We start from the raw sequence: 19992 nt of genomic DNA, 5'->3' as shown, positions 1-19992 counted from the left end.
AATTTGAATACCGTAAAAAAAACTGGAATAGATGTCTGATGATGACCATGAAACCAATGCCAGAAATTTGCTGTCCTTACCTGGCCTACATGTAACTCCAGAACACAGCAAAATGGTTGACTCTTAACTGCCCTCTGGACAAGGGTAATTAGGGATGGGCAATAAATGCTGACCCAGCGACACCCACATCCCATGAACGAATAAAAAAAAACACTTCAGTTATTGTATTAATTTAAATATCTGTGGAGTTCCCCTTCAGTGAATTAAACATTTCTTTAATTTTAACAGGATATACTCAGTGAGGTGGGGAGGTTTCACTTCATTCCTATTTTGTGTTGTGTTTTTTTTTCTCCCCCTGCCAACCCCTGCAAATACACATCATGTGTGTGTTTGAATTTGTAATTTGTGGTTGATCTCCAATTATCTTCTCCACAAGGCACCAGGGGCTTTGGTAGAAGAGTGAGAAAGTTGGGAGACAATACATGGGATGTGGATATGTGGGGTTTAAAAAATGTTAAAATATGGTTTTAAAAAAATGATTGGCCCTTGGGACACTTAAGCCAGTCACAAACAGTTCACCACTCAGACCCCATGGCAGTCATTCATCTGTGACCCTTTATAAGTGTGAAACCCATGGACTATGGCGGATACCCCATGGAGTTGCTCAGAGTATCCATTTCAGCCACAAGTTTAGTTACTGTTCACTCAACGCCAGATGAGGTCAGTTAGAGTTTAATTTTGCTTCAAGCTGAAGGTCAGAACCCAGGATGAACTGCCTGCCTTTTTTGTAGCTAGGTCAGTTCAGTCAGAATGCAGAAAAACTGATTCTTGTGTATCATCACATATAAAAATACTTAATTTTCAGAATGCCATTGATAAATAAAGGTTAGAGTTAAGTTTACATTGAAGAAGAAATCATTTGGAGTCTAAAGATATAATTGTGTCCTTTAAGGGGAAAATTGGGTTAATATTTGAAGCAGAAGATGAAAAATTGTCGGGCAGTTTGGGGATTGATACAGGGCTCTGGGGAGAGCACGGGGCAGTGGTACTAATTTGGGATTCATACAGGACTATGGGGAGCGAGAGGAGCAGCAATTATATAGATTTTTCTTTTCCCACCTATTTCCATTTTTAAATATTTTAAAATCTTTTATGCTCTCCCCACCCCCACTAGAGCTATACCTTGAGTGCCCTACCATCCATTCTTAATTAGCACATTCGTTTATATAATATCACCAACTTTAACACCTATGTGTTCTTTTGTTCTATTGTTGGTGACATCTTTTGATGATCTGCTTCTGTCACTGCTTGTTTGTCCCTACAACCACACCAACCCCCTCCACTTCTCTCTCTCTCTCTATCTCTCTCTCTCTCTCTCCGCCCCCCCGCCACACACCTTAAACCAGCTTATATTTCAACTCTTTCTTGGACTCGAACTCCAGTTCTGTCGAAGGATCATGAGGACTCGAAACGTCAACTCTTTTCTTCTCCGCCGATGCTGCCAGACCTGCTGAGTTTTTCCAGGTAATTCTGTTTTTGTTTTGGATTTCCAGCATCTGCAGTTTTTTTGTTTTTATAGCAGTGATAGTTTGGGATTACTTTAGTAAAGCGCTCGCACAGGCTGTGGAGAATAACTCACCATCTGACTCCCCAAAGCTTGTCCACAATCTACAAGGCACAAGTCAGGACTATGATGGAATGCTATCCACTTGCCTGAATGAGTGTAGTTCCAACAACACTCAAGAAGTTCGACACCATCCAGGACAGAGCAGCTCGTTCAATTGGCACCTAATCCACTACCTCCAACATCCACCCTCTCCAGCACTGATGTACAGTGGCAGCAGTGTGTACCATCTATATGATGCACTGCAGTAACTCACCAAGGCTCCTTTGACAGCACCTTCCAAATCTACAGTTCCAATCATCTAGAAGAACAAGGGCATGGGAACACCTACCTTGCAACTTCCCTTCCAAGCCCCACATCACCCTTACTTGGAACTATATCACAATTGCTTCACTGTCGTTGGGTCAAAATCCTGAAACTCCCTACCAAACAGCACTGTGGGTGTACCTAAACCACATGGACTGCAGCAGTTCAAGAATGTGGCTTACCACCACCTTCTCAAGGGAAATAAGGGATGAGATATAAAATGCTGGCCTAGCCAGTGATACCCACATCCCGTGAAAGAATTTAAAAGAAGTTTTGCCTAGTGTTTGCTGCGCAGACTTACTACAGCACAGAATGTTTTAATAAAAGTTAGACCATCGTAGTTTTTTTTACATAAGCGCTTAAAAAGAGGAATTTCTGGTAAAGTCAGAAAACATAGTAGATTAAAGGCACATATTTCTGCCCTGAGTGATTGAAGAAATTGGGTTAAAGTTCAATTATTTGCAGTTGTAATGCAAGTAGAAGCTTTTTAAGTGAGTTAACTTGTTCTTGAACAAAGTTATTCCCTAATATAGCAGACTACACCAAAGGAAGACCCACTGAGTTTGTGTTGGCTCTTTTAAAGAATAATCCAGTCAGACCCTCTCCTCTGCTCTTGCCATGGCCCTACAATTTTTTTCTTCCACGTATTTTAAAAGCAGTAGAACCACTCCAGTTTTTTCTCCAGTTTAAAATAGATTAAGCTAAGGAAAGGTAAGATTTCTAGTTTTTATTTAAAGTACATAAATAATTTAATTTTTTTTTACTGTGTTTAACTTAAAGTAAGGGTTTTTTTTCAACTAGAGGCATGGCAGGGCAGCTCAGTCCTGTGTTATGCACCGCCTGCAACATGTGGGAAGTCCTAGACGCTCCTTGAGCTCTGACCGACCATGTGTGCAGGAAGTGCTACTTGAGCTCCGAGTTTCGGGGGTGCATCATGTCTGACCAATTTGATTGAATTTTTTGAAGAGGTGACCAGGTGTGCAGATGAGGGCAATGCATTTGATGTAGTCTACTTGGACTTCAGTAAGGCTTTTGATAAGGTCCTGCATGTGAGACTGATGATGAAGGTAAGAACCCGTGGGATCCAAGGCAGTTTGGCAAATTGGATCCAGAATTGGCTGAGTGGCAAGAAGCAGAGGGTGATGGACAAGGGGTGTTTTTGTGACTGGATGCCTGTGTCCAGTGGGGTTCCACAGGGATAGATGTTGGGTCTCTTGCTGTTGTGGTATATATAAATGATTTGGACTTGAATGTAAGAGAATTGATCAGTAAGTTTGCGGATGACATGAAAATTGGTGGGGCGGTAAATAGTGAGGAGGATATAGACGGACTGGTGAGATAGGCTGACCAGTGGCAAATGGAATTTAATCCAGATAAGTGTGAGGTGATGCACTTGGGCAGGACAAACAAGGCATGGAAATACATGATGAACAGTAGGACCCTGGGAAGTACTGAGGATCAGAGAGACTTGGTGTGCATGTCCACCAGTCCCTTAAGGTAGTGGGACAGGTAGATAAGGTGGTTAAGAAGGCATATGGGATACTTGCCTTTATTAGCCAAGGCATAGAATTATAAGAGCTGGAACTGTATAAAATGCTGGTTAAGCCACAGCTGGAGTATTGCGTGCAGTTCTGGAATCTGCATTATAGAAAGGATGTGATTGCACTAGAGAGAGTGCAGAGGAGATTTACCAGGATGTTGCCTGGACTGGAGAGTTTTAGTTATGAGGAGAGATTGGATAGACTGGGGTTATTTTCCCTGGAGCAGAGGAGATTGAGGGGGTACATGATTGAGGTGTATAAAATTGAGTGGCATAGATAGGATAGACAGGAAGGAACTTTTCCCCTTGGCGGAGGGATCAATAACCAGGGGGCATAGATTTAAGATAAGGGGCAGGAGGTTTAGAGGGGATGTGAGGAGTAATTTTTTTCACCCAGAGGGTGGTGGGAATCTGCAACTCACTGCCTGAAAGGGTGGTAGAGGCAGAAACCCTCATAACATTTAAGAAGTATTTGGATGTGCACTTGCGATGCCTTGGCATACAAGGCTATGGGACTAGTGCTGGAAAATGGGATTAGAATAGTTAGGTACTTGTTTGACTGGCGCAGATTTGATGGGCCGAAGGGCCTGTGCTGTAGACCTCTATGACTCTGAGTTGGCAAGATTCAAACTTGTGCAAGGAGACGGCAATGGATTTCTAACCCATCTCCCTAAACACTCAGGCAAAGTACCCAGCAAACTGCCATGGTGAGATTTGAGCTAATGTTCTCTGGATTTCTAGTCCAGTAACAGCCACTGTACTATTGCCCCCCCCCCGCCAAATGTATTATTTAATGTGTTTTTTTTTGTTCTCTCAGAAGAGGAAGGCAGACAAGAGGGAACTGAGTCCAAAGAACCTGTAGTTCTCAGGAAAGTTGTGAAAAGACCACAGCCTAAGCTGGATGCTCAGCGGTAATTAACATTTTTAACTTTGTTGAAGTGGGTGTTTTGCTTCCTGTGGTTATTGTAGACAGAATCATTTCCCTGGCAGCGTTTGGTACAATGCAGAGACTTGGCGGTATCACTATCATATCTTATCACTTATCCTGCCCAAGCCCCCAGTGGGGGAAAAAATTAGTTACTTTATTTTTAGGAGAACATATCATTTGGAGCAATGAGTGTATATCTAAAAGTAGGATTTAAAAAATAATTGAACTGCCAGTAAAAATTCTTCCCAGGCATTTTGGGGAGTCGGCAATGGAGCTAGCTGTTTGATGCCACTGCTCTGTGTTATCAGAGAATGGCACAGGGTGGGTTTCTATCTCGCATCTATTATTCCCTGGAATGTAGTTGCTGATAGGCTAGGCAGCCCTTGCCTCTATATTACTGAGTGCCTGTTATGTGTGTCTGTCTGTCTGTGTCTTGTGTGTCTCTTGTTCGCCCACCCACCCAGATTTCCCTCTTCCTCCTAGCCCACTAACACAAGGCCTTTTGTGCCCCTGTTGCTGCTTCAGCAGTTGGGAATCTGACTCTTACCACTGTGCTAGCTCTCCTACCTCTCAGAAGATCATGAGTTCAAGCTCAACTTCAGGCTTAAGCATGTAAGCTTAAGCTGATACTCCAGTGCATTATGGAAGGTGTGCTTCACTTTGGAGATGCATATTTCAGACAGGATGTTAAAACAAGGCCTCATTTTCCCCTTCAGGTAGTCATGAAAGATCCTGCAGCGGATTTTTCCAGTAAGCTGGCCAACATCACTAATAAAACACATTATCTGCTTGTTATCCCATTGCTGCTTGTGAGAGCTTGCTGTAGGTAAATAAGATGCCACGTAAAACCATAGAAATGTTATGGTGCAGAAAGAGGCCGTTCAGCCCATCATGTCTGTGCCAGCCAAAAAGAGAAAAAAGAATCTAGCCGCTTACTTAACTCCCACTTTCCAGCACCTGGTCTGTTGCCTCACATGTTACAGCGCTTCAGATGCAGATCCAGGTACTTATTTAAATGAGTCGAGTGTTTCAGCCCCAACCACCGATTTAGGCAGTGAATTCCAGACACCAACCACCCTCTGGGTGAAAAAGTTTTTCCACATGTTCCCTCTAATCCTTCTACCAATCACCTTAAATCCGTGCCCCCTCGTAATTGACCCCTCAACTGAGGGAACCAGTCTACCCTATCTAGGCCCCTTATCATTTTGTACACTTAATTGGATTACCTCAGCCTCCTCTGTTCTAAGGATGACAACCCTAGCCTATCCAATCTCTCCTCAAAGCTACAATTTTCAAGCCCCGGCAACATCCTTGTAAATCACCTCTGCACTCTGCAGAGCAATTATGCCCTTCCTGTATTATGATAGTGACTGATCCTCACAAGTAATTCCCTGTTTGTAAAGCATTTTGGGATGTGCTGAGGTCATAAGTGGTGCTATGTAAATGCAAGTTCTTTCCTTTCCTTTACTGGCTGTGGAGCACTTTGAAATGTCCTGAGAAAATAAAAGGTTGTATGTTTATTTCCTAACATGTATAGCTTAGCATTATATTAGGTGGTGCCATTACCCACTGAGTAAGTCAGGAACTCTATTTGGATACCTGGTGGGGTGGGAGAGGAGATTTCTGAATACCAGTTCTGTTGTAATCTTGTGAAAAAATGAAATACTGAATTGTACAAATATCTCCTGGCTTCATGTCACTTTAGATATTCACATGTCTTTTCTGCAGCCCTTACTGCTTCACCCCAGGCTGTTTTTACTTTGTGTACCATATTGTGATTTGGGTTGCAAGCTCCCCCTCCTCCAAGGCTGTAATGACTACTGGAGTGCAGATTGTGATGAGACATTCCTGAGCTTGTCTCAGAGTCCCCATGACACAAGTGGGCATGATATTTTTTTCTTGCCGTGGTTTAAGGGGGGGTCTCCTAAGGAAATGTGCTCCAGATCTCTCTCTCCTCCCCACTGCATTCACAACTCCTCCCCCTGCCACTCTCTCTCAACTCTTTGCGCACCCCCCCCCCCCCCCCCCCCCCCCCCCCCCAGCACAATTGCCCCACTCCGGGCTCCCACATCTCTCTACTGTGCTCCATGCCCGCGCTTTTGGGGCCCAAACAAATGTTTCCAATTGTCCCTTACTTTTCTAGTGAATACCATTGCTTTATAACCTTATGTTTGGGTTGTATTCTGGGTTTAGCAGGGGTCACTATGCATCTAGTGGTATACAGTCTTTTTAGATCTGGTTTTGAGTTCTTGTATAACTGCTTGAGATCAAAGTTTCTTTTTCTATATTAAAAGATTAGTTTCAGATCGTGGATTGCCAGCTTTACGGAATTTGTTCAACAACATCCGATATAAAGGCAAAGGACATGAGGTAAGTCAGAAGAATAAAAGTTTCCCAATCCAGCAATGCCTTAATTTTAAAATTCCCTCTATGCCCTTGGCCCCCTCTCTTTTTGCAACCTCACCCAGCCTCACTAGCCTCCCAAATCTCTGGATTGTAATTCTGGCTTCTTGTGCATCCTCTGTTTTATCACCCCACCAGTAGTGGCCGTGCCTTGATCTGTCTGAACCCTAGGTTCTAGAATTGCTGCCTTAAACTGCTTTACCTCTCTACCTTTCTCTCCTTGTTCAAAATGCTTCTTAAAACCTACCTCTCTGATCAAGTTTTATGTCACCTGTTCTAACATCTTATGTGGCTTATGTTAAATGTAGAATATGTTAAATTTTGTTTGCTAACGCTCCTGCGAGGTGTTTTGAGATGTTTTACAATGTGAAGGCATTATCTAAATGCAACTTGTTTCTGCCCAATGAACATGCTTCTGAATTTAGTCTGTGGAAGAGACCCTCTTCTTGTTTCACTGCACGGTCGTCATCATTGGTTGCTCCACTGGCCAAGATTGTCAATTTTAGATTTCTCTGCACCATGTATGCATGTTCTCTCTTTCTTGATATGGTATTGATTGGCTATAATAGGAAAAATCATTGCAGATGTAATTTATAATGTTTGTATTTTCTCTTGCCCCAGTCCTCCTTTCCAGTGTTGACTCCTTGTAATGGGGCAGTTCTACAGGAGTTGTTATCCTTTGGCACCTTGCCTGTTATTTACTATTCGTGAGATCTGATGGGCTAATCGGCTGCAGAGGGTAGCACTTTGAAAAATAGCAGCTCAAACTTCACACTGACATTGCTAGAGCAGCTATCAGGAGTGCAGATTAAGCATGTTTAAAGCAACGCTCATTCACTCTGATCCTTTTGTGGATGCAAATGCAGTTTTGTAAACCTTTTGAGCTCTTAGCTATTTCATGAATATTTAATATTGATGGGCATGGTGGATAATTGGAGCAAAGATGGTTATCATGAATCATACCTGACCTAACTGCCTAGAAACTTGGAGTGCCAAATTCTGTGCAGAATTCAATATATTAGTTTAACTTTTTTTCTTTTGAAACTTGAAACTGACTTGGGAATCCCTTCGTATTCCAGTACATTATCATGGTGCATTTTTTTGTTTGTCCATGGGTGTTGCTAGCTACGCCAGCATTTTATTTTACTGCCCATCCCTAATTACCCATTTAAGAGCCATTGCTGTGGGTCTGGAGTCACATGTAGGCCAGACCAGGTGAAGACAGCAGATTTCCCTTAAGGGCATGAGTGAACCAGATGGGTTTTTACGACAATTGACAATTTTATGGTCATCATTAAACTTTTATTTCCAGATTTTTTAATTTAATTCTTATTCCATGGTGGGATTCGAAACCCGGTCCCCAGAATATTACCCTGGGTCTCTGGCATACCAGTCCGATGATAATACCACTGTGCCACTGCCTGTTGCCTCAGTTGATGTTACAGGCACTTTGTTTCTTGAGTTGGGTTGGGTTATGTATGATCTCTTCTCAATAAAGTTTTTAAAAATGAATTAATACCACAATGGTCATGCAGTAGTATATGCTAGAAACAATGAAAGTGTTCATTTACATGCTGGCACTGTGTGCAATAGTGCAGATGTTCTGTGCAGTCCCAGGACTACACTTCACTTGCACAATATCAATTGGCATACATTAAAATGAAGAAGCAGAATGGATTTTATTAATTAAAACTGAGGGCTGTGACTCTAAATCAGATCAGCATCTGAAAGACAAAACAAAAAAATACCTGGAAAAACTCAGCAGGTCTGGCAGCATTGGCGGAGAAGAGTACAGTTGACGTTTTGAGTCCTCATGACCCTTCAACAGAATTGTTCTGTTGAAGGGTCATGAGGACTCGAAATGTCAACTGTACTCTTCTCCGCCGATGCTGCCAGACCTGCTGAGTTTTTCCAGGTATTTTTTATTTTTTGTTTTGGATTTCCAGCATCTGCAGTTTTTTGTTTTTATCTCTGAAAGACAAAGCTAGGTTAAAAGTTTTTCAGCTGAGACTGTTCATCACAACACTTGAGGGTTTCCACCTGGAGGGTTATCCTATCTTGTTCAGATGAAAACTGGTTCTGATTCGGCAATGCACTTGGAGTAGAGGGTCCAATACTGCACAGAAAATGAGTAAGTCAGGGTTTCCCCACTTGCTGTGGAATTTTAAAACCACAATGTGAAACTTTTAGCCCTGACAGGTTCCTCACCCGGAAGTTAGCCTGATTGGCAGGTTTTGCTTCCAGTCAGGCAGGGAACATTCTGGGGCCGGCAGCAGGACCAGTTAGGTCTAATCCCTGGGATAGTTGAGGTTGGATAGTGGGAAAGCTTTGAGGCCTGGAGGAAATGTTCTTGCTCCTCCTGGTTCGTAAGGAGTGCTGTTAAGACACTTATCTTCCCAAGGCATTCCTTGCCTTCCTGTAGCTGCAAGATTTTCTGACACCTGAAAACCAGTGAGGTCACAGCTAGAGCGAGTTAAATCTGAGGCTTCCTGTCTCAGTCACATATTAAAAATGCCAACCCACCTTCTGGGAGTGTGTTGGATGTGGACCCCTTGTCCACCTCCGTAAAATCCAGAAGTTGGGCGTTTGGTAAGCTCGTTCCAATGTGCTCGGAGTTTATATTAATAATGGTATTTTATTCAAGAATACTTTTGCAGCCCAAAAATTGAATTGCAGTGTGACGTATCAAAAAATCCATACACAAGCTAATCAAGTTATAAACGTGGAAATGTGACAATTGTGTAGCAATAAAAATAGGCAAACAAATTCAACAAGTAACCAGAAAGTGGTGTGGGACTGGAATGGAACATTGAATTAAAATTACATACCAATACACCATCCCTTCTTTACAGGCACAGAAGTACAAAGAGCTTTCATCATTTTAAGTACTTCATTGAGGATCTGAACCATGTGTGGAATAGGGCTGTGTTAGCACCTTTCCGTCCTACATCTTACAGGCTTGAATTTAGTCGAACTTCTGAATTGCCTTGATTGCTTTGGGTGTGATGGTTGTAACCAATTTCAGAATTGGTTAGATTGCAAAAGGGATTTTCCAATTTTAAAGAATTCCTGCCATTTAGACCCCACCCCCAAACAATCCCACCCAAGTTAAAATTCTCCCATTAGTTTATTTGGTGAGTGATGCTGCTGAACAGCGAATTGTTTTCCTGTGTATTTCTGACATGGTATGTGATCTTGGTTTTTAATCCTGTACATAACTCATGATGTTTTTTGTTCTCCTCCTTCCCCTACTTCTGTGAAGAGTGAAGATGTGAAAACTCTCCTTTGGCACATGGAGCATTGGGCTCATAGGCTGTACCCTAAATTACAATTTGAGGACTTCATTGAAAAAGTGGAGGCCTTGGGTAGTAAAAAAGAAGTTCAGGTACCTTTTCAATATTTAAAGTTTAAGTTGTGTCTCCCCAATCTTAATTGGGAGGCAGTTGTTTCTGAAAATGGATTTTTAAAACATTTTATATTTAGCAAGAAACACTGATCGGGTTTGCTTCAAAAAGGTTGGATATGAGTAAATCAGTTTTAGTATTGTTAATATTGGTTAGTGAGTGATGTTGGTAGAATTGTTCCTGTGCTTAGATGTACAGCCCATGCTTGCACTCTTGTCAGAGGAAAGAAGAAGTGGTGCAATAGTAACACTAATCATGTCATGGTTGGAAAATATCACATGGCACTATTTGGAGAGTTCTGTCTGTCCAAGCAAATGTTTTATTCCTCAGCCACCACCAGATTAATTGTTTATCTCATTGATATTTGCTTCATCTATTTCCATGCATGATAGTTAACTTATAATTTCCAAGCCTCTGCCAATTGGTCATTTATGGGCTTTTGGAATAGTTGTAATTTGCTTGTATATTTGTTGGCTCCTTGTGCATGTCTTGACATTGGGTATAATTCCAAGCAACACAGCCAGACAAGTCAAATCTACAGTCCACAAACACAACAATTCTGCTCTTTGCCTGTGTTTACTAGGAAGCACATTAACTGGCTGGTGTGACATTTAGAATTCTCCCTTTGGTATTCGGCTTAGGCACTGCTTGACCTGATTGGAGTGTGGTGTAATGGGATTCTTGTGTGCTAACTTTATGGTACAAGTGATTTTTGATCTTAGTTAAGATTTTGTAATCTACTCCCCTGGTCAGAAAGAGAAACTTATTCAGGCAAGAACATCTAGCTATGGGAGTAATTAATTTCAATTGAGGTGGTGGGACGTTCTTATTCTATTAGGTTTCAGTTCATCTGGTTGTGTTTTCCTCCATCCAAAGAAGTTGTCAGTTTTTACATTTAGAGCTGTCCTCTTCCTTTTAGATAACAAATGGAACAACTGGGCCTCTGAATGCTTCACCATCAACTTTTGCAGTGTGATATGGTGCAAACTTCCCTGTAGCTATGTACAGCTTGAGTTGCTCTCCCATTTGTCCACGATTTTCGGTTATGCTTTTTGTTAGTATTTGCCATTGTAAACTGTTGCGTGAACGTTTCCCATTCACTTTTGGTAATTGTCACTATGTAGTAGAAAACTCCAGCCGTTAGGTGGCCCTGGAGTGAGTTTCTGAAGTTTCACAGTTCTATTTTGCATATATTTTAAAAACTTTAATTCATCAACTGAACCTTGGACGAGGTCTTTGGTAATCTCCTAATATGTAACATCATTTCAAGAAATTGATTTTTGTATTTGTTCATTTTTACTTCTTACAAATCTACAATATTTATTAAAATAAAAAACGAATAGACTGGAAACACTCAGCAAGTGAAAGGTGGCATCTGTGGAAAGAGCAAGCCAGCATTAAAGTTTCAGGTCAGTGACCATTCCTGCAGTTTATATTTGTCATTTTTACATTCCAGACCTGCTTAAAGAAAATTCGACTCGATATCCCCATTACACATGAAGACTTTATTTCTAATGAAGGCAAGTGCTCCTTTCAAATCTTTGTTCAAAATTACTTTAGAAACTTAGTGATGAGTCAGATGGGACATATAATAACATAGCATTTTACAGCCTGTTCTAAAGTAAATATACTACTAATCTATACTACTCATTCTAAGGTTTATACCTGAGGCTTTTTCCAACGCATTAACTTGTATCTTTATAATTCTAATCCTTGCTCATACCACTGTATATTAGGATCTGGTTTTGTCTATAACTCAGTTTTTTTGGGGGGCTGGGGTGGTTGGCTGAGAGGAAGAGTTTGGACATCAATGGAATCATTCTAAATTTATTTTTAGGAATTAGAGCATTAGCTCTAGGTTGTAAGGCTTGCATTGACTAGGTGGTGTGTTGCTTTTTTCCTTTTTGATTTTAAATGGTGTAATGTAATTTCCTGCCTTGAATAATTGATGTTCTGGGATATCCAGAAGGGTAGAATAGAACCTGCTGTCTGCAGTGTGAGAAAGGTGTGGTTGTTTAGTTATATGCATAATCTAGCAATGCAGCCAGAATTTACAGCACTAATTGAAACATGTGAAACATTGCATAGAAAACAAAATCAAACACTTAAACTGTCAATTTAAAAAAATAATTTCCACTTTGTCCTGCACATCCCATTGCTGTTTGTGGCACCTTGCTGTGCATACTTTGGCTGCCACATTTTCCCACAACAGTGATTAAACATAAAAATTGTCTTTAGGACATGCTGAGGTTGTGAAAGGAGCTATGTAAATGCAAGGTCAGTGTAGAAAGAAGAAAGGGGCACTGAGTCCATCTTTCATTTTAAGTTGCTTTTGCCTAAATGCCAAGCCCCTAACCATTCTAGGTTTAACTAGAACTAATACTCTTTGTATCTGAGGCTGCAAAGCAACACATTTCATTTTACATAAAACATATATCATGTACCATCACACATTATAAATTATTAACATATGCCTTGCCCGGTTTTATATAGCAGAGGTGCATTAGGGGACCTGACATAAAGGTATCCCCGATGTGTGTTCTTTCACTTTTTTATAAAAAGAGAAATTCGATCATCCCCTCCCACCCCCCAAAGTGTAACAGTTGCTGGCTAATGAGCCTTCTGATAACTTGCCTCAAGTAGCTATTTTGTGTTCACCTAAACCGTAAACTGTGGATCGTACACAGCTGAGCCTGCCACACACATTGCAACATGAAAACAGGCATATTTGGCTACACCAGTATGTGGTGTTTATCCTCCACTTAAGTGTTCCCCTATAACTTTCATTTTCCTTTCCTATCTGATTCTTAAATGTAACATGGTCTCTGCTTCAATCACTAGCAATGCATTCCAATCTCTCAGCCCTGTTAAAAAAAAAAATTCCCTTGCTTTCTGTCCCAAGTCTCTTGCAATTAATCTTGTACGATCTTGTCCAACATGAACACTTTCCAGCAGGAATCGCAACATTATGATAAAGGACAGGAAAACCTTTTCTCTTCTGCTCAGTCCAGGGGAGCAGAGATTAGTTGTAGCTTCCACAATACTGTCCTAACAGTCAGCGATTCCAAAAAGAACACTAAACAAACCTGGGATTTTCATCTTTGACTTAATGTACATTAGATACTACCTTCACCCTCCAGAACTATGCTTTTAAATGTGGAATCCATTATTACAATTTATTTTTCCACTCTGCTGAAGCCCAGTCCTATAGGCAAAGTTCCCCAAGTGGCTATTATTGTGTAAATCTTGAGGATGAAATAGCTGTGGCTATTCAGTCTGAGAGGTCACTGCTAGGCCTAGTGCTAGCCTAATGCATTGATACTCATGTATTCTCTATGGTAAAGGGGTAGGAAGAAGAAATGAGCAACTAGGAGTGGGACCTGTTTTGTTAACTTGTAAGATATGAACAGAATTAGGAACTTGTTGGTCTCTGCAAGTTTTTTCTAGATAATACTGAGGCAGGATTATCAGTTTTTCAGATAATTGCGATAAATTGACAATCAAAATTCTTCTTGAAATAACATTTAATTACAGATGTAGAGAACGAGGATGGCCTCCAAATTGATAACTTAGAAGCTTCCTTCAATTCAATGCCTAGCCAACCAGCTGCAGAATCGACTCCTAGCTCAAGCAAACTTTCTGAGGAACAGCAGTTTAGGATCGAAAGGAACAAACAGCTTGCACTTCAGAGACGACAAGCAAAACTCCAGTCAGCAAATCAGATGCCCTCCAATAGTAAGTGTGTTTTTTAATTGAATTTACTACAGGCAACTAACTGTTTAATTTCCGTACTTTAAAAAAGATTATTCTGATTTATTTTAAGGCAGATTACTATAAAGTGGGAAAGAGTAGGAAGTATGAGATTTCCTTTATCTACTCAACAAAATTTGCTTTCAAAAAGATACAAACACCATCTTGTGCATTGAGGAGAAATTGGAATTCAGCAGCTTACAAGCGTGCTTCCTTATCACTTGTTCCATTACCTAGTGATTAAGGTGTGGCTGGAACAAAAGGCGCTGGTTAAATGTGGTTCCTGCTGATAGGGCTTATGGAGAATCTTGTTTTTCTATGATAGTTTTATTTAAAAGAGCAAAATATACACTTTTGACCTATTTTAAAATCTGTTACTGCTCTTATCACTCCTGCCTGCCCTAGCAAGTCCTGTTTCTTTAGTCAAGAGTGAAATTTGATTCAGTGACTCCCCAAAGCATACTATGCTAATTTAAACCAGGTTCAGCACCATGCTCATTTCTCGTAACAGATATTTATATGGTTTGAATTTAAAATTTTATTCTGTGAAATTCAATTTGAATGTATTCTTTTGAGTTTGGGCTTCAATAGAGTGTCTTTTGGTGATAGTTCGGACAGTCTAATTAAACAAAAATTTTGGTTTTGTAAAACTAACTTTTGTACTTCTACTATATAATAATCACTGGTATATCATGGTGACAGGGACGGTGCTGAGAAACTGTAGTATTTCGTACTCTATGTTCATCAGTGGAACAGAGCCTGGGTATTTATGGCATCTGGTTAGCACTGGATGTTTTCAGGACCGTTGCAGTTCAGCCAGGTGTTAAGTTTTCCCCTGTATTAGCTGTCTGCTTTGCAATGTTTGGTGGTTGTGAAAAGCACTACACAAGTGCAAGTCAGTGTTTCTTTCTACAATGTGCCAAAATATGTTTTGGATTTCTTTCCCCTAAGAACTAGGTTATAACATAGCTCGATGGTAGCATTCCTTCCTCCCTTTTGGAAGGTTGTGTGTTCAAGTCCTTCTCCAGAGATGAGCATAAAATCCAAGCTGGCAGTCCGGTGCACTACTAAGGGAGTGTTGCATTGTTGGAGAAGCCATCTTGCTCTCTGCCCCTTGAGGTAGACGAAAGATTCCACACCACTACTTATCCCTTAATCAACACTACTAAACTGGTTGGTATTTCATTTCTTTGCATCTTACAACAGTGACTATACTTAAAAGTAATTTAGGTTATCGCTGCCCAGGTTTTTTAAATGTATAACTGTTAAAGACTTTCATCCCATTGTAAACAAAAGATTTGTTGCCAACCAATGACAGCTTGTCTGTAGATTTAGGTCTGTTAATTCTCAGGAGTAAATATCAGACTGTTGTTCTAGATTGCTATATGGTAGGGATCAAGGACTGCAGCAAAATTCAATCCTGTTGCTTCATCTCCATTTTTTTCAACCTTGTTCAGCTGCTCTCAATAATATTCACCAACTCTTCCCAAATTTAAATGTTTACACTGTAGAATTCAAATAATGGTTATATTTCTTTTAAGAACATGCTGTTGACATCATCCTGCAATGCAAATGGGTATCTTACTGAATCTCACACTATAAACCATTGGAGCCATCTGTCTCAGTGTTTTGTGCTATGATTTTAGAAGTAAAATTTGGATTATTCATGCATGAATGTGTCTAAATTTACCTATGTTTCAGATCTAGGTGATTCACTGTCCTTGAATCAGTCTACAGAACTAAATCAAACCACTGTTTTGAGAGACCCTAGTGACATGTTTGAAGATCTAGCTAAAGAAAATATAGAAGCTTTGGAAGAGGCAACCAAAACTGAAGCTTGTAAGCCAGTTCAGGAACTTGAAACTTCAACTGAAATAGATCTTGCTATGGAAATTCCAGAATGCTTATCTGAGGTAACTGAAACAATTGACTCTTGTAAATCAACACGTAACTCTGAAACCACAATTGAAGACACTGATTCTTCCAAACTCATTCCAGAAGCAACACAATCGCAGAATCTGTCCATGGAAAGGTTACCGGAAAAAACAAATGTTCCTCAATTGATACAGGAGCTAGAAACCACCACAGAAGTTGATTAAGTATATTATGTTTAGCATATTATGTGATTTGCTGATGATTACTATGAGGTTTTGTATTTTGTTTTGCAAGCGGAGTGGCATAGTGGTCTGACACAAATTAAGGTGGCGGTGGAGAATTTGATGGCAAGGCTTGTTTTGGCTGTACAGTAGAAACTCTATGCTCATGATAATTCCAAATGATTTTTCAATACAGCAGGTGTTAGTTCATGCCACAAGTTTGTGTAAAAATATTTTCAGCTTCAAAGCAATGTTGAAAGGTATAGTATAAATCTGGTATAAACATCCATTCTGATGCTACATTTTGAGTATCCATGTGTCCTAACTCTATGCAATACAAATCTAAATTTTTAAGATTGCTGTTTAAGGGTTATTAGTGTATTGGTTGGTATCGATAATATTACAGGGAAGAGAATCACACTAAAGCTAATGGATCATTTTTAAAAACCACAACCTTTACAGATGTTGTATAACTCCAAATATTCTTCAACCCAAGTTTGGGAAAAATAATCTTTTTTGTTCTCTACTGTAAGCTTTCTAAAAAATGGAAGCAAAATACTGCTGATCTGAAATAAACACAGTGCTGAAAAAACTCAGCAGGTCTGGCAGCATCTGTGGAGAGAGGGAAAGAGTAATGTTTCAAGTTCAATATGATTTCACCAGACTACAAGAGTCTGCTGAGTTTTTCCAGCACTTTGTTCAAAAAATGGAAATGTTTTTGCTTGTTAAGACCAATTTAATTTTCTGCCTTAGTGGCAGTTTAAAGCATGTTGAACTAAGAGGTCTCAGAAGGATAACTTTGAACTCAACTTAAAACTCTGTACATATTTGGAAGAAAGAAATTGATTCAAACTGGACATAAGCACTAATGACAAAACTGTCATCCATTAGAAGTTTTTACCTTTTAACCTCCCTGGAAAAGGCGTGAAGATTAATTGAACCATAGTACTTTATTTATGCCAATCACATTTGAATAAAAAGTATAATATTTACATAGAGTTCAAAAATTCTTTGTACATCTCATTTGCATTGAAAACTTTACACAAGCTTCAGTGGCTTCACATTTTAGTTGAAGTTACTGGACCCTGCCATTTTCTTTACTTCTAACTGCCTGCAATTACAAGTTGCTGTCAAATTTGCTTTAAAAACCAGTACCATTGTCTGGGTATCAGTCATATATAAAAAAAAAAATCTCTTCCAATAGTGGTTTTGGTTAAGAAATTAAAACAGACCTAAAGTCGTGACTTAAACTAGGGCAGTCATCCAGCTGTAACATCTAGTAGTGCCAATTCCTTGATTTCTTCTAACAATGAGTAGAGACTGTTCCCCTGGGTTTGACAGTATTCCTTATCTTCATCTCTGATTGATGTATTTTTTGCATGCTCTTGGGCAAGTTGTGCCTCTTCAGCTGATCTGATTACATCCCGTACCAAGTCTGTCTTTGAACCGTGTGAAGTTTCATGCGTGGGTTCTGTGCTGGTTGTGTTACAAGGTTGGTTGTTGATGATGTCCAGTTTGACGCAGTCAGGATGTGACCGGGATGAGAGTTCAGATATTCTTACCTTTTTTATGAAAATGAGGGGAAACAAAAGTTTAACTAGTCAAAGTCAGTTATTAGAAATAAATTTAGAAAGCCAGCAGGTTCATCAAAATCCTTGGCAAACTGGTTTAAGATATGAACTTAAAAATACTCTAAAATCAGTCTGGAGCAGTTAGGAGTATCTGAACATTTAGTTTTAAAATCAAACAGCAACTATGAGTTCTGTCCATCAATGTGAGGAAAGAGGGTAAACTACCAAACAATGTGTGTTACAATAGGGGAAAAGGACAAACCACACGGTAAAGACCCAGTGAATTACAAAACATTAATATTGAAATTAATGTTATGAATGTATTTTCTACTTTAACGGTCATGAATCACTGCTATAATTTTTCTCTTGCTATTTGCTTGTTGGTTCTCTCACTCTTAACCTTATTATTCTACAAAGCGGATGTGTTTATCACATTCCCAGAAGTTCTTGATCAAAAGGAGAAACTCAGAACCTAGCCCTTTTTCTGTTCGATGTTGTACATTTCTAAAATTGTTTGCTTTTTTACCTCAAATTCTGTGCAATTTGTGCGTATATTATAAAATTGTATACTTACAGTGATATGATCAAACAGGGAGAAAGTAACTGATTCTCCATCCATTGAAGTGGAGATAATTTTGTCTCGAAGGCGTTTGAGGGAGCCAGGCTTCCAGACACATGACCCATCAGGCTGTGCTGCGATCACAAGACCCTCTTTATTCTTTAGGAATGCTGGAGCTTTTATGCCATACCTGGTTTACAGAGTACAGCTCAATTTACTTTTGCCATTAAATTACACAGAGGAAATAAAAGATACAATAGTTGCTCAATATAAAAGAAAATGTCAAAGTATACACTAAAACAAAATGAGGGATAAGAAATAAACTCTGCTGGGATGTGCCAGCAGTTGTGGAAGATCAGTGGGATCTCTTCCGGAGTAGGTGGGACCTGTACAAGAAGGATGGGTTGCATCTAAACTGGAGGGCCACCAATATTCTGGCTGCGAGGTTTGCTAGTGTCACTCGGGAGGGTTTAAACTAGTATGGCAGGGGGGTAGGAACCAGAGCAATAGGTCAGCAGGTGAAATAAATGACTGGGAACCAGTGAATATGGCCAGTCGGACTAAGGTGAAGGGCAGCCAGGTAGAAATTACTGAACACAGTGGGACTGGGGGTCTGAAATGCATTTGTTTCAATGCGAGAAGTATATCAGGAAAAGCAATGAGCTTAGAGCTTGGATTAGTACTTGGGACAATGATGTCATTGCTATTACAGAGACTTGGTTGAAGGATGGACAGGACTGGCAAATATCCAGGATTTAGATGTTTCAGGCAGGATAAAGAGGAATGTAGAAGAGGTGGGGGAGTTGCACTGCTGGTTAAGGGAAATATCACAGCTGTACGACAGGAGGACACCTTGATGGGCTTATGCAGCGAGGCAATATGGGTAGAGCTCCGGAATAGGAAGGGTGCAGTCACAATGTTGGGGGTTTACTATAGGCCTCCCAATTGCCGGTGGGAGATTGAGGAACAGTTATGTAGGCAGATTTTGGAAAGATGTAAAAGCAATAGGGTTGATGTGGTGACTGATTTTAACTTTCCCTATATTGACTGGGAATCACTTAGTGTTAGGAGTTTGGATGGTGCAGAATTTGTAAGGTGCATCCAGGAGGGCTTCCTGAGACAATATGTAGATAGTCCAACTAGGGAAGGGGCAATCCTGGACCTGGTATTAGGGAATGAACCTGGCCAGGTGGTCGAAGTTTCAGTAGGGGAGCATTTCTGGAAAAGTGACCATAATTCAGTAAGTTTCAAGGTACTGGTGGATAAGGATAACAGGAGTCCTCAGATTAAGGTGCTTAATTGGGGGAAGGCTAATTATAATAATATTAGGCAGGAACTCAGGAATCTAGACTGGAGGCGGATGTTTGAGGGCAAATCAACAACTGATGTGGGGGGCTTTCAAATGTCAGTTGATAAGAATTCAGGACTGGCATGTTCCTGCTAGGATGAAGGATAAGCATAGCAAGTTTCAGGAACCTTGGATAACGAAGGATATTGTGAGATTAGTCAAAAAGAAAAGGGAAGCATTCGTAAGGGCTAGAAGGCTTGGAACAGATGAAGCCCGTAGAGAATATAAAGAAAGTAGGAAGAAACTTAAGCAAGGAGTCAGGAGGGCTAAAAGGGGTCATGAAAAGTCACTGGCAGCCAGGATTAAGGAAAATCCCAAGGCCTTTTATACATATGTAAAAAGCAAGAGGGTAGCCAGGGAAAGGGTAGGCCCACTCAGGGACAGAGGTGGGAATCTTGTGTGTGGAGCCAGAAGAAATGGGAGAGATACTAAATGAATACTTCTCATCAGTATTCACCAAAGA

At 40.2% G+C, this 19992-nt stretch overlaps 2 protein-coding genes across 7 annotated transcripts in view; one reads left to right on the top strand and one right to left on the bottom strand.

Annotated features, from left to right (window-relative positions):
- Positions 1–17043, top strand: part of tipin (timeless interacting protein) — a 40315-nt gene extending 23272 nt beyond the window's left edge. For all 3 annotated transcript variants that reach the window (XM_041175007.1, XM_041175005.1, XM_041175006.1), the window contains exons 3-8: positions 4288–4381; positions 6693–6768; positions 10064–10186; positions 11662–11725; positions 13740–13940; positions 15657–17043. In XM_041175007.1, coding sequence (XP_041030941.1) covers positions 4288–4381; positions 6693–6768; positions 10064–10186; positions 11662–11725; positions 13740–13940; positions 15657–16054 — 956 coding nt within the window. In that variant the 3' untranslated portion in view covers positions 16055–17043. The remainder of the gene's footprint in view (positions 1–4287; positions 4382–6692; positions 6769–10063; positions 10187–11661; positions 11726–13739; positions 13941–15656) is intronic.
- The window catches only part of dis3l (DIS3 like exosome 3'-5' exoribonuclease), a 48496-nt gene continuing 45486 nt past the window's right edge, over positions 16983–19992 (bottom strand). For all 4 annotated transcript variants that reach the window (XM_041175000.1, XM_041175002.1, XM_041175004.1 and 1 more), the window contains 2 exons: positions 18197–18371; positions 16983–17613 (listed from right to left, as the gene is read on the bottom strand). In XM_041175000.1, the coding sequence (XP_041030934.1) occupies positions 17311–17613; positions 18197–18371 (478 nt within the window). In that variant the 3' untranslated portion in view covers positions 16983–17310. The remainder of the gene's footprint in view (positions 17614–18196; positions 18372–19992) is intronic.

The sequence above is a fragment of the Carcharodon carcharias genome, chromosome 26 (genome assembly GCF_017639515.1).
Source record: "Carcharodon carcharias isolate sCarCar2 chromosome 26, sCarCar2.pri, whole genome shotgun sequence".
NCBI lineage: Eukaryota > Metazoa > Chordata > Chondrichthyes > Lamniformes > Lamnidae > Carcharodon > Carcharodon carcharias.
The sequence above is the reverse complement of the archived record's forward strand: the minus strand, read 5'-3'. Positions and strand labels throughout refer to the sequence as shown.